Source organism: Sphaeramia orbicularis, chromosome 21 (assembly GCF_902148855.1).
Source record: "Sphaeramia orbicularis chromosome 21, fSphaOr1.1, whole genome shotgun sequence".
Classification (NCBI taxonomy): domain Eukaryota; kingdom Metazoa; phylum Chordata; class Actinopteri; order Kurtiformes; family Apogonidae; genus Sphaeramia; species Sphaeramia orbicularis.
Window position 1 is genome coordinate 16,828,285 of NC_043977.1, and position 15,718 is coordinate 16,844,002.

General features: G+C 35.9%; 1 protein-coding gene across 1 annotated transcript in view; it reads right to left on the reverse strand.

The window, feature by feature from the left end:
- The window catches only part of erbb4b (erb-b2 receptor tyrosine kinase 4b), an 885,828-nt gene that overhangs the window by 453,906 nt on the left and 416,204 nt on the right, over nt 1–15,718 (reverse strand). Inside the window, exon 2 of the mRNA XM_030124408.1 lies at nt 5,631–5,782. Within this exon, the coding sequence (XP_029980268.1) occupies nt 5,631–5,782 (152 nt within the window). The remainder of the gene's footprint in view (nt 1–5,630; nt 5,783–15,718) is intronic.

The window sequence follows — 15,718 nt, forward strand, 5'->3', positions numbered from 1 at the left end:
TGTCTTTAAATACACACACATTCATGCCTAAATATCAGACACACATCTAGTTAACAAAATATCTGTAGAAAAAAATATCACACTATCATGTAGAGGGGTTCAAAACTCATGTATCAAATATGATACGTTTGGTGTTATAGGGTTAAAACTACTCTTAACAGTGTTGGAATGGTACAATGTCTCATACATACATGCTTGAATCAACTGGCACATATGCCCGTTTTGGAAGATGATTTTTTAGGAGGTTTTATGTCTTTATAGAGGAGATGAGCGACAGGAAAAATGGAAAATCATAGCATTGCATCACAAGTGACATGAGCCTTAACCACTCAGCAATCGGGTCGACTCACCCGTACTTTTGGAAACTGCAGAAAAGTTTTATTCCTGGAAGGTAGTTTAATGATGTTCAATTCGACAGCACTTTCCTTTTCTTTCTGTGAATTATTTTTAATCAAAGAGGAGATTTGCTTGAACAAGTTATTTGGATTTTGATTATTCTATGACTCAGATCACAATTTCGTGAGCATACAATCAGTTTGGCACTCTGAGAAGAGAATAAGTCTGATTACCCCTGATTAGAACAACTTTGTCTGTTCTTATCATTGACTGCAGAGACACTAATCTGAGTACAGTCTGGTATATATTTAAAAAAAAAAAAAAAAAAAAAAAGGATCTGACCATGGTGCTGTCTGTGTGTAAGAAGGTCATATGAAGACGGTGAATGAATGGAAAAGTTTACATTTTGAAACTTTTTGTTAATTTTTTATGTAGATTCTCCATTGACAGCGTTTACAGTTTAACCCATAAAGACCCAAACATCCACTGTTGTCCAAAAGCATCTACTGATCTATAATATTTAAAAACTGTTGATCCACTAATCCTATCAATACAAGTAAATAATTGGTAGAAATTGCAGTATGTCAACTTTTCATGGTCATGACAGTGGATGGAGACAACTGGTTTAACCCTTAGGGGTCTGAGTGTATTTTGGCCGTTTTTGTGTACTTTTGATTTTGCCTTTATATACTATATAAAGAAATGTTTATTATACCCATGTTTGGTATCTTTTTTTTTTTCAGCACAACTTCATCTATCTCATCTGCCTGTTATTTTTTCACTTTAACCTACTATATCAACACAAAAGGACAAAAAACACACAAAAGATATAAAATCTGATTTGAAAAACAGACCTTTTCAAAGACTTTTAAAGTGAATATTGGTTCCAAATATTGGGTATATAAAATCCAAATTGTTAAATTGTAAATTAAAACTGTACTCAAATATTTGACATAAAAGCATATCTTTACATAGGTGTTTTCTACTTTTTTATCCCCTCACCCCCTCACCCCTGGTCCACCCGGTTTCCGCATCCGGTTCAGGTGGGGGTCATTCTCACCCTTACCTGTAATGCTAATGCAGTCTGTGGATTAGAATCCGCAGATTTAGCCAATTTTTTTGTTTTGTTTTGTTTTGAAAAAAGAGAAAACATGACAAAGATATGATTAAAACCACAATATAATTATAATTATAACAAGTAATAGAGAAATGTTAAAATAATTGCACATAAAACCATAATTTCTTTCAGTGCAATTATGGTTTTATGTGCAATTATTTTAGCATTTCTCTACTTATTACTTGTTATAATTATATTTATATTTATATTGTGGTTTTCATCTATTGCCCTTTTATGCTTTATTGTCTTATATACACTGAACAAAAATATAAACGCACAACTTTTGTTTTTGCTCCCATTTTTCATGAGCTGAACTCAAAGATCTAAAACTTTTTCTATGTACACAAAAGGCCTATTTCTCTCAAATTCTGTTCATAAATTTGTCTAAATCTGTGTTAGTGAGCACTTCTCCTTTGTCCTTTGCTGAGATAATCCATCCACCTCACAGGTGTGGTATATCAAGATGCTGATTAGACAGCAGGATTATTGCACAGGTGTGACTTAGGCTGGCCACAATAAATGGCCACTCTAAAATGTGCACTTTTACTGTATTGGGTGGTCCAGGGGGGTCAGAAAACCAGTCAGTATTTGGTGTGACCACCATTTTCCTCGCACAGTCTTCTTCATGAATTCTCTGAAACAGCTTTGGAGATGGTTTATGGCAGAGAAATGAACATTCAATTCACAGGCAAAAGCTCTGGTGGACATTCCTGAAGTCAGCATGCCAATTGCATATTCCCTCAAAACTTGTGACATCTGTGGTATTGTGCTGTGTGATAAAACTGCACATTTTAGAGTGGCCTTTTATTGTGGCCAGCCTAAGGCACACCTGTGCAAAAATCATGCTGTCTAATCAGCATCTTGATATGCCACACCTGTGAGGTGGATGGATTATCTCAGCAAAGAAGCAGTGTTCACTCACACAAATTTAGACAGATTTGTGAACAATATTTGAGAGAAATAAACCTTGTGTGTACGCAGAAAAAGTTTTAGATCTTTGAGTTCAGCTCATGAAAAATGGGAGCAAAAACAAAAGTCGTGCATTTATATTTTTGTTCAGTATATTTTTGGTTGCTAAGGTGTTTTTATATTTCTTGTGTCTATACAAAAAGGCGATGAAACATAATTTCGTTCTGCACTGTATCTGTGTTGTCATTGTGTTTGAATGACAATAAAGTGCATCTTGAATCTTGAATATGGTCAGAAATATAACGCTCCCCCCACCTCATTTTCGTACTTTTATTCACGTTTGTTTGCTCCAAATTCAAAACGTCATATCTGCGGTTGTATTTGCTCTATCAGCATCAACTAAAACGTGGGAGAGTGTTTCAAGTCCGCACTTTTAAATGCAATTATCCCCAGTGGTCTATGTGACTTCTGACGCTACGGCGTGTTGAGAATGTCATGTGATTGAGTCAGAGGGCCTTAACCGTGGACTCCTAAGGGTTAAGTTCATTTAATGATACATTTTGCTGAAAAATTCACATTATCTTCAGTTTTCTTTGTTTCTGATAAAACAGCCTTTGAATTTACTCTGAGATTTGATGAACATCTACATGATCAGTTCATTAAATATAGAAAAAAAAACAGATTTTTACGAAACAAATGAGAAATAAGGAGGATAACGTAACAATAAATGGTGTTAAATCACTTAAGAAAGGGTAAATATAGAGAAAAATTCATTTGCAAATTGCCACAAAAGTAGCTCTGGGTCTTTATGGGTTAAGAGTAAAGTGTCCTTAAGAGGTGAGATTCAATAATGCAACTACTTTATCTATTTGAAATCATTGACCTTTTTGCCTGAATTTGAATGCATTCTGAGAAAAAAAAATCGTCATCTTTTAAGGTTTTTATTATTGGAACTTCTTTTTTTCTTTTTACGAAATAATTTACTCAGTAGGCTGACACAAATTCTAAATAAAGTCTTACATACTTTCTTACCTCCACTTTTTCTTGATGGATCAGCGTGACGTTTGTAAACATGTGTAACATTTGCTGCCTCAGCTTCCAGCCTCCATCTGCTTTTAACCATATAGCATCAAGAAATAGAGCCCATGTGGTTGATATATAGAGTAACTGCCTGGTGTCACTGTCATGTGATTTTTATTAGATGAACATTGTAATCAGCCTTAATGACTCTTGGCTCTGACATTCCTCCCTGATGCTCAGATTCTGTAATTGGAGGGAGATTTTTTTCCATACAGAATACTGTGAACCACAGATAACGTTAGACAGAATTACATTTTTTGACTTTAAACACCATTTAATTACTTGCTGCTAATTTTCTACAGATATTTTGTTAACTAGATGCGTGTCTGACATTTAGCCATGAATGTGTGTGTATTTAAAGACATAAAAATATAAGGACCGTTTGAGTGTTTACTAAAATACTGGTAAATATTGACTTGTTTGTGTCATTTTATAGAAGGATATTAATTATGCCTTTCTAAGTTCACACTGTCAACACTGGAGCTCATCACTGATTTACACATGCACAAAAAAGATAAATATTCAGATCATTCCTTTAAGCAGAATTAGCAAAAATATTGCACTGAAGGTAAAAGTTGTGAATTCAAAACCTTAATTTTGTGCTTAACCCTATAACGCCAAATGTATCATATTTGATACATGAGTTTTGAAACCCTCTACATGATCAGTGTGATATTTTTTTTCTTGAAAAACCTGATGTAAACAATTAAATACATGTAATACACGAATAATCCACCAGGGTGTGTGTGACACTAGTGACACTACAAGACTGTCATTAATGAGGAAGGAGGCAGAACTTTGCCAATTTTGAAAAGGAATTACCAATTTATTTATTAGTAGTTTTTGTTTGTTCAAAATAATAGTATTTGAACATTGAGACCTGTTGTATCAAATATGATACAAAATTGAAACGTACATGGAAATTGATATTCGAAAAAAACTTTTTTTGGTTGTTCAGAAAGACCAATAAAGGCTCCAGTTTCAAAGAACTGGAATTTTTTTGTCAATGATTTAATGCTTCAGGCTTTAAAGGGTTAAATAGGCCTATAGGTATTATCAGTTTTCATTGTGAAATAAAATGACCCCAGTTAATGTTTTCCTGCTGACACTTATTTGTGATGTTTAGGATTAATTTTACTGCATTTATGCGTATGTTACATTAGAACTACTTTATAGCGTACGAGTAATGCACTCATGCAGAGTTGCAAAAAATCTCTATGTGAAGTGATATAAAAGTTGCTTGAATTCTGATCTGATTGTTAAGACTGAGGTTGCAGGGGGAAAAAATATCAAATTTATTAATTTATTTATTTTTATTGGTTTATTTAATAGGGATCATGCATATTTATGAACACTGTTGTATAAAAATACACCCATGTAAATATGCCAGAACTAGTAAAAATAACTACTTTTCATCTGCAGTCCCTAGGCAGGTGACAGAACAAGACATAAAACAGCCAACAATTGATACAGCACTCATTCACTATAAATAAAAAAAATAAAAAATACTCATAATGTCATTCCACATATGGAAGAGGAGTGGATCAAAATTGAAAACATCAGATTCTGTGTGACTTTGCTGGTCAGTGTCATAAAAAAGAATCTCATAAGTCACATAATGAATGAAAAAATAGGATTTGGTAGCTTCATATTAATTATATATTTAATGTATTTAATATATATAGTATTAATGTTTATTCTGTTGTTTTACTTGGTATTTTTATTTCATTGTTTTTAATTGTATAACTGTTTTTATGTGTTTTTAATCTATTCTTGTATTTTAGTCTATCATTTTGGTTTTTTTTATTCTTCTGTACACCGCTGTATTTTAATTGTACAGCTGTTTTATGTCTTTATTCTTGTATTTTATTCTTTTATTTAGTTTTTTTATTCATTCTTCTGTACAGCACTTTGGTTCACTGTGGTTATTTTAAATCACTTTACAAATGAAGTAGAGAAATACAGTTTAATTGTTAATCTTCCCCTGTAAGTCGCTTTGGGAAAAAAAGCATCTGCCAAACGCAAAAATGTAAATGTAAATATGAAAATGTTAGTGATTAATCCTTTAATTTAATTGGATGCACCTGTTGTTGGGGATAATACCAACTCTTCAAATCCCTAATAAATGCCTAATTTTGACAGACACACCCTGGAAAATACAATTCATGTCATCTTTTTGTTTCCTTACTCTGAGAAAGGTGAGGTCCCTGCTTCGGTCGATGCTTGTGACCTCTAGGTTACCCATGACGACTTCACAGTTCTCGTAGTATTTCCTTAGGGTGCGGTACTGCTGCTCCAGGTCCGACAGGGTGCTCAGCTTGTTCTCTGTACCAGCACACACTACGAAAAAAAAAAGAACAATAAGAGACATTGTTAGATAGACACTGGTCAACAACAAATTTATTGTTTAAGTTTTTTGAGCTGATTTAGGATAATTTTGGTGTGCTGAATCCAAAAATCACATTAATTTTGCTCAATCAGGTCAACCTTCTGAACTATGCTACATATTGGCTTTTTAACATTTTTGCTTACATTTATGGGCATTTTCACATCATATGATACAAAATTCTTTCATATTTCTTGCAATAAACGAGTTCTGAAGATTTTACTTTTGCCAATTTATGATTAATGTTTTTTTTAATATTACAGGTGAATGAAATGGCTTCGACTAGAAGATCTTGCAAAAATAAGCCTGACATATTCTGCTACATCTGCGGTGAATACATAATAAATATTAAATACATCCTGTTAGAAAACGATTTTTTTTCTCTTAAAACCTGTTTTGGGTGAGAACTATATAAAAAATCAACTGATAAAGTCACAAAAATGTAATCAATTTTGTGAGAAGATCAAATTTTTCAAAATCAAATTAGCAAAAAAACCTGACCTGATTGAGAAAAACAGATGTCATTTTTGGATTTAGCGGTGCAAAATGGTCCTAATTCAGTTGAAAAAACCTAGACAACTTGCAAAAAACATTTTTTTGTAACCCAGTGTAGATAGGCAATACTTAAAAATAGGTTTGTAGTTACTTAGAACATCTTAATTCAGTGTTTTTCAACCTCAGGGTCGGGACCCCACGTGGGGTCGCCTGGAATTCAAATGGGGTCTCCTGAAATTTCTAGTAATTGATGAAAATAAAAAAAAATTACTAATTTAATATATATGGTGAGTTGAGAGAGACAATCACAATACATCAAAGACATGACAACTGACACGCATCATTTCGGGAAAATCTCTCGCTGCTTCTTTTTTTGACTCCGATCGTCACTCCGAAGAATAGCCTTTTAGACTTTTTGCGTATGTGTGCACTGGTTTCATTAGTGTTGTGACAAGACTGTGGATTTGCTTTTACTTATGATTTCAATTTTTCAGACAGCCCTTTTCTGACTGATCGTAAGGAGGTACGACGCAATTAAATCACAGGATGTAATAAAATTTAACCCTATAATGCTGAACACATCATATATGACACTTGAGTTTTGAAGCCCTCTACATGATCAGTGTGAAATTTTTTGTCTTGAAAAACCTGATGTATACAATTAGATACATGCAATACACAGATAATCCACCAGGGGGGAGGAATTCATTCACCAGAGGCCTTTCCAGTGACACTACAAGATTGTTATGAATGACTTTGCCAGTCTTGAAAAGAAATTGCCAATTTGCTAGACATGTTAGACCAGTGTTTTTCAACCTTTGGGGTCAGGACCCCACGTGGGGTCGCCTGGAATTCAAATGGGGTCATCTGGAATTTCAGGGAATTGATAAAAAAAAAAAACACACACAAAAAAAAACTTACTAATAAAAAATATATGGTGAGTTGACAGAGACAATCCCAATCCATAAAAGACATGACAAACTCTGAAGCTGAAACTGAAGCACTGTGGTACTGTTTATCTTTCAAATGTTCATTGTGGTCAGTTTCAGATGCTGCAGCTCTTTCATAATTCATAGTTTGAGTTCTTGTTTGTTCAGTATTAATTGTCAGCCTTGTAAATCCAAGCTGGACTGACTGTACATATCCTGACCAAGGAAAATCAAATTCTCACTTTGTGCAGTGATCTACACCTGGATTTTCTGCCTCCGTCCATAATAATATACATTATATAGACTAAATGTAACCTAAAATTAATGTTTATTTGCAACATAATATAGCAAACTATTACGTTATCAAAGACAAAATAATTTTAGCAAGAAAAAAATGTCTCAGTTTTGAATATCTGGGGTCGCCAGAAATTGGTGATGTTAAAATGGGGTCACGACCCTTAATTTATTAAAGATTATAACGTAAATTGCGTCTTTTTGTCCATTTATAAGCTGAAACCTGCACGGGGCTTTGTGTGAAATGTGCAGTTTTTTTTGTTTTTTTTTAACAACTTTATCAGTTTTCCATAACATTGACATCATTAAGGCATTTCTTACACAATTTGTGAACCCCCTCCCATCCATGGCTATTATCGTTAACGAAAACTAATGAAATGACGAAAACTACAATTGAAAATACATTTTCGTTAACTGAAATAAATAAAACTATAATTAAAAGAAGAAAACAACAACTAACTGAAACTGTATTGTGTGCTTACAAAAGTAAAATGGATAAAAATTACGGATAAAATTCCCTTCGTTTTCATCTTTGTCGACGTCGGATTGATACGAAAGCCATTTATTTCGCTCTAGCAATTTTAGCTAGCGGCACCGTACGACACTTCACGGTCCGTCACTTCTCGTCATTAGTCGTTTATAGTCGTCTTCTCGTCCCCACTCTACCTGCAAACATGGAGATTAATGTTGGAAGAAGCAGCAGAGTTCTGTATGGGATTTATGTGAATACGACGGCAAAAAAGATCAAAGATACGACAAAACTAAAACTAATACTGAAACTAACCAAAAAAGGATGGGAACAACTGTCTTAATTTATTAAAGATTATAAGGTAAATTTTGTCTTTTTGCCAATTTATAAGCCGAGTACTGCTTCTGGGGTGTCCTATTATAAAATGTATCTTGTAAATGATTTGTAGATTTTAACTGTACGTAATAATTTGTAATAAACTGATTGAGTGATTGAAAGTGTTATTATTAGATATACAGGGTGGGGAAGCAAAATTTACAATGAACATTTAGTTGTTTTTTCTCAGCAGGCACTACGTCAGTTGTTTTGAAACCAAACATATATTGATGTCATAATCATACCTAACACTATTATCCATACCTTTTCAGAAACTTTTGCCCATATGAGTAATCAGGAAAGCAAACGTCTAAGAGTGTGTGATTTGCTGAATGCACTCGTCACACCAAAGGAGATTTCAAAAATAGTTGGAGTGTCCATAAAGACTGTTTATAATGGAAAGAAGAGAATGACTATGAGCGAAACTATTACGAGAAAGTCTGGAAGATACTATTAAAGAAGAATGGGAGAAGTTGTCACCCGAATATTTGAGGAACACTTGCGCAAGTTTCAGGAAGCGTGTGAAGGCAGTTATTGAGAAAGAAGGAGGACACATAGAATAAAAACATTTTCTATTATGTCAATTTTCTTGTGGCAAATAAATTGTCATGACTTTCAATAAACTAATTGGTCATACACTGTCTTTCAATCCCTGCCTCAAAATATTGTAAATTTTGCTTCCCCACCCTGTAATAGATGTGTCTCCCCATTCAAATGCCTTCCCTTTGCTTTCTAACAGGGCAGCTTGTATAGCTCACCACAGTGGTCACCTTGACAGTTTTTTTTTTTTTTTTCTTTCTTTTTTTATGATCTGAATGTGGTCTATTAAAATCACATGGTATAAAATTCATCCAAGAGAATGGTATTATAAACACCAGTCCATAAACACAGAGCCAGTTGGCCTAGTTTGTGGGATTCACAAGCTCCTGGAGCCCACTGCACCCCCAACCCCAGCCCGGATCACACACACCGTTGCGCTAAGGGCAGATGAAAGCTCTTTAGTGGACTGCTGTGTTGCTCAGTTGACACAAAATTAACTGAAACCACTTCCACCTATTGTGCACCTTTAACCCGGTGACGAAACAAAGCATCTGCCCAATCAGCTGCTTCTGCTCACTTTAGGATCAAACACATCAGATGCATATTTATATAAACGGAACCACAAACACAGTAAAAAACAGAGTGGCAATTTAACTCTTAGAGAGTTGAATTTAACTCTGTTTCAGATAATATTTGGTCCTGTAGAAGCCAATAATGTAATAACAACTGATAAAGTAATAATGGCCGATAACATAATAAATTTGCTATTTTTAAAATAATAGGCCAAAAACATAATAAAAGTCCTGAACCGATAACATAATAAGTTTTGGGCCAACAACGTAATAAGTTATTATGGTTATTATGTTATTGGCCTGGTAAAAAAAATATTTGCAAATGTAATAACAGCCAATAACATAATAATACATTAATATCACTGTTTTGAAGTTTCGTTTCTTAGATTTAACTATGATAAAATATCTCTTTCTCTCTGGCTCAGTTATTACATTTGCAAAGAATTTTTTATTTTTTTTAAACCAGGCCAAAATAGTTAGACTCTGACTTTACACTGACTTTTAGCTCTACTGTTAGAACTAGTTAACTCTCCATAGAGCTATACATACTCTGTCTAGGTTAAAATAGTTTAACTCTTACTTTACACTGACTTGTAACTCTACAGTTAGACACTGACTTTTAACTCTACTTTTAGAGCTGGTTTACTCTCCATAGAGCTATAAATACTCGAGGTTAAAATAGTTTGACTGTGAGTCTACACTGACTTTTGACTCTACTGTTAGAGCTGGTTTACTCTCCATAGAGCTATAAATACTCGAGGTTAAAATAGTTTGACTGTGAGTCTACACTGACTTTTAACTCTACTGTTAGAGCTGGTTTACTCTCCACAGAGTTATACATACTCTATATAGGTTGAACTAGCTTGACTCTGACTTTACACTGACTTTTAACTCTACTGTTAGAGCTGGTTTGCTCTCCACAGAGTTATACATACTCTATATAGGTTAAGCTAGCTTGACTCTGACTTTACACTGACTTTTAACTCTACTGTTAGAGCTAATTTACTCTCCACAGAGTTATACATACTCTATATAGGTTAAACTAGCTTGACTCTGACTTTACACTGACTTTTAACTCTACTGTTAGAGCTGGTTTGCTCTCTATAGAGTTATACATACTCTATATAGGTTAAGCTAGCTTGACTCTGACTTTACACTGACTTTTAACTCTACTGTTAGAGCTGGTTTACTCTCCACAGAGTTATACATACTCTATATAGGTTGAACTAGCTTGACTCTGACTTTACACTGACTTTTAACTCTACTGTTAGAGCTGGTTTGCTCTCCACAGAGTTATACATACTCTATATAGGTTAAGCTAGCTTGACTCTGACTTTACACTGACTTTTAACTCTACTGTTAGAGCTGGTTTACTCTCCACAGAGTTATACATACTCTATATAGGTTAAACTAGCTTGACTCTGACTTTACACTGACTTTTAACTCTACTGTTAGAGCTGGTTTGCTCTCTATAGAGTTATACATACTCTATATAGGTTAAACTAGCTTGACTCTGACTTTACACTGACTTGTAACTCTACAGTTAGACACAGACTTTTAACTCTACTTTTAGAGCTGGTTTACTCTCCATAGAGCTATAAATACTCGAGGTTAAAATAGTTTGACTGTGAGTCTACACTGACTTTTAACTCTACTGTTAGAGCTGGTTTACTCTCCACAGAGTTATACATACTCTATATAGGTTGAACTAGCTTGACTCTGACTTTACACTGACTTTTAACTCTACTGTTAGAGCTGGTTTGCTCTCTATAGAGTTATACATACTCTATATAGGTTAAGCTAGCTTGACTCTGACTTTACACTGACTTTTAACTCTACTGTTAGAGCTGGTTTACTCTCCACAGAGTTATACATACTCTATATAGGTTAAACTAGCTTGACTCTGACTTTACACTGACTTTTAACTCTACTGTTAGAGCTGGTTTGCTCTCTATAGAGTTATACATACTCTATATAGGTTAAACTAGCTTGACTCTGACTTTACACCGACTTTTAACTCTTCTGTTAGAGCTGGTTTACTCTCCACAGAGTTATACATACTCTATATAGGTTAAACTAGCTTGACTCTGACTTTACACTGACTTTTAACTCTTCTGTTAGAGCTGGTTTACTCTCCACAGAGTTATACATACTCTATATAGGTTAAACTAGCTTGACTCTGACTTTACACTGACTTTTAACTCTCCTGTAAGACTCTGACTTTTAACTTGACTGTTAGAGCTGGTTTACTCTCCATAGCGCTATACATACTCTATATAGGTTAAACTAGCTTGACTCTGACTTTACACTGACTTGTAACTCTACAGTTAGACACTGACTTTTAACTCTACTTTTAGAGCTGGTTTACTCTCCATAGAGCTATAAATACTCGAGGTTAAAATAGTTTGGCTGTGAGTCTACACTGACTTTTAACTCTACTGTTAGAGCTGGTTTACTCTCCACAGAGTTATACATACTCTATATAGGTTAAACTAGCTTGACTCTGACTTTACACTGACTTTTAACTCTACTGTTAGAGCTGGTTTGCTCTCTATAGAGTTATACTTACTCTATATAGGTTAAACTAGCTTGACTCTGACTTTACACTGACTTTTAACTCTACTGTTAGAGCTGGTTTGCTCTCTATAGAGTTATACTTACTCTATATAGGTTAAACTAGCTTGACTCTGACTTTACACTGACTTTTAACTCTTCTGTTAGAGCTGGTTTACTCTCCACAGAGTTATACATACTCTATATAGGTCAAACTAGCTTGACTCTGACTTTACACTGACTTTTAACTCTTCTGTTAGAGCTGGTTTATTCTCCACAGAGTTATACATACTTTATATAGGTTAAACTAGCTTGACTCTGACTTTACACTGACTTTTAACTCTACTGTTAGAGCTGGTTTGCTCTCTATAGAGTTATACATACTCTATCTAGGTTAAAACAGTTTAACTCTGACTTTACACTGACTTTTACCTCTACAGTTAGACAATGACTTTTAACTCTTCTCTTAGAGCTGGTTTGCTCTCCATAGAGTTATACATACTCGATCTAGGTTAAAGTAGCTTGACTCTGACTTTACAATGACTTTTAACTCTACTGTTAGAGCTGGTTTACTCTCCGTAGAGCTATAAATACGCAATCTAGGTTCAAATATCTCGACTCTGAAATGTTGACACTGCATTTTTTTTACTGTGTACAAAGACAAATAACCTCAGACCCCATGAAATTGGAATAACAATTACACCCCCACCCCCCCTTTGACTGTTTCTGTCGTTGCTTCTCTGGTAACTGAAAACTGAACCCAAATTAACCTTAACACTGCACTAGCCTTATCCTCTCTGTGGATTTTTGTTCCCCTGGCTGGCACATTTTGTTCATTTCAGACATTATCATTTACTTTCATTTGCATTGGTGCTATGGATGCTTCCACCTGCACCCTCTTCACGCTTGTTGACAGAGGAGCCATCAGTGTGACGAAGAGGTGACGGGTCCTTCCCTGAATCTTGTCACACTGTCACCCATGAGCTGTTACCTCTCTCTCAGAACACCTCCACCCTGAAAGATCTTTGCGGATGCTTTGCATTTTAATCCCAGATCCCGTACAGACCCCACTACACACATGCACATGCACACCACTGTCCTCTAGAGTCTATCCTGCACTCAGTTCTTTTGGCCTGTAATAATCTGGACCAAAGTCATTTACCCATTTTCTCCACACACGTGCTATGCGGCAAAATCTTTCAATTCCATTTCCTATTTACTCCCCATCATTACACCACAAATACATATAGAGGGGGGAGAGACGATTCAGCCTCGAGGCAACAAAGGCTGTAAAGACAAATGGGATTGTTTTTAAACGCAACACCACATCTTAGCAGATATTAGATAAGTGGAACAATTCCAATGTGACCTGCACAACACCCATATGAGCTGGTAGTGATTAGCTAGGCTGCACATAGCATAACGTGCTGCTCAGGAATGATATATAGCAGACCTGGGTGTATTCAATAACAGTTAGTGTGGGCTTGAGGGGAGCAGAGTGGGTGGGTCATAAAGTGAGGATAGGTGTAATAAACTGTTATTGCACCTTTGGGGCAGGGTGCTGAGATCAGAGGAAAGGGGCATTGTGGCATGTGATGTTTGGTGAAATTTATTTTTTATACCTATTTGCTTCCTCGGGCATGCCTTCAGTAAGCCTGTTGACTTCTGAAACCTGCACGGGGCTTTGTGTGAAATGTACACAGTTTTTTTTTTTTTTTTAACAACAACTTTATTGATCATTTTTCCATAACACTGACATCATTAAAGGTACTGGAGACTTTCGTGACCAATTTTTCATCAAATCTGTCAAACCTCAGTCATATCCTAAGTATCACAAATCTGTACGTCTTTCTGTGATTACTCATCTGAATCTCTTGCATTACGGTGAACAATTTCAAAGTGCCATCCACCATAAACAAACCGTGTGTTTACAAACCGACCCAGGACGTCACTTGGGTATCTTCGGAATTTTGTCACAACGTGCATTGTGGGAAACTCAGGTCCACGCAGCTACCTGACAGCGGCAGCACGACCATATGGTGTTATATGGATGAAACAAACATGGAAACACGTAAATGGCCGGAGGAATATACACAGAAGGAAGGGAGTTCCTGCCGTTTCCGATCGTGTCTGTTCCAGCTGCTGCTATAAGGTGGCTGCGCGAGCCTTCACTTCCCACAATGCACGTCGCGACAAAATTCTGAAGATGCCCGAGTGACCTCCCGGCTCATTTGTAAACAAATGGTTTGTTTATGGTGGATGGCACTTCGAAATTGTTCACCGTAATGCAAGAGATTCAGATGAGTAATCACAGAAAGACTTACAGATTTGTGATACTTAGGCTATGACTGAGGTTTGACAGATTTGATGAAAAATTGGTCACGAAAGTCTCCAGCACCTTTAAGGCAGTTGTAGTTTCGGAGAAGAAGATGATTGAAATTTTTGTAACGGACGACAGACGACGATGACGCCGGATAATTTGATGCCGGATGATGACAATAGCTCACGGCCTGTCAGCTGGTAAGCTAAAAACAAGGAGTCAGGCAAAAGACAGGCTCTTGATATGAGTTATGAACCATGACCAGGTTCTGTCATATTTATTCTCCAACCCGTGGACTGTATACCTAATTTTTAGCTTACCAGCCAGCAGGCCGTAAGCTATTGTCGTCATGCGGCATCTGTCGTCGTCATCGTTGTCTGTTATCCATTACAAAAATTTCAATCGTCTTCTTCTCCAAAACTACAGTTCTGATTCACTTCAAACTTGGTATACAGCTTCTTTATGATGATGTCAACACAAGGTATTGAAATTATTTCAATCCAATCTGATTCTGGATTTGGTGCGACTTTGAAAAATGTTCCCATTATGACAGATAGGAAGTGGATCGATACAATAAATCAGTAAGTATCAATGATATCAAGTTGGAATTTTAATTTTTTACAGATCTGATTGGAATATGACCAAAACATGGGCTATTTCTGTAATACAATAAATACACAGAACTGGGTGATAATAAATGGCATCTGGACACATTTCTCAAAGTTTTTAATTTGGCCGGTAAGCTACAGGGCCATTGGTCCTATTTTTTCCTTTGTACACGGTTTTTAATGATGTAATTTTATCACGTGATTTGTAATGAAACACGATAATAACCTATAGCTCTGCTCTGCATGAGACTGGGATGGTGCCGTCTGCCAAGTGAACCACGACAAAACCATCTGTGCTATGTGTGGAGGTTACTCGCATGAAGTGTGATCTGTTGCAGGTTTATTGCAAAGCTTGGTGATCCTACCAGTGATCCCGTCTGCATATGTGTGCACCAATGTGGACAAGCAGTAAATAACAGCCCTCAGCATGTACCCCAGCACCGCCCCACTCCCCACTCACTACATGATCGAATCCATTTGTCTCTATATTCAATATGTTACATCTCAGCCCGTATATCACCGTAAACGTTGTGTAAAACAGTCTCTGCTCTTTATACGGGTGCAACTTGCCTACCCGGGAGGACATGCTCTAAGACACTGAGTCGCTGACTATTTAACATACTGCCTATGATGCAGGAATAGACTGCAAGAACAGATGAATCTTCATATTGTTTAAAACTTATAGCTGCTCCGTATAACAGAATCCATCTTACATGTTTGATGGATTTCACTCTG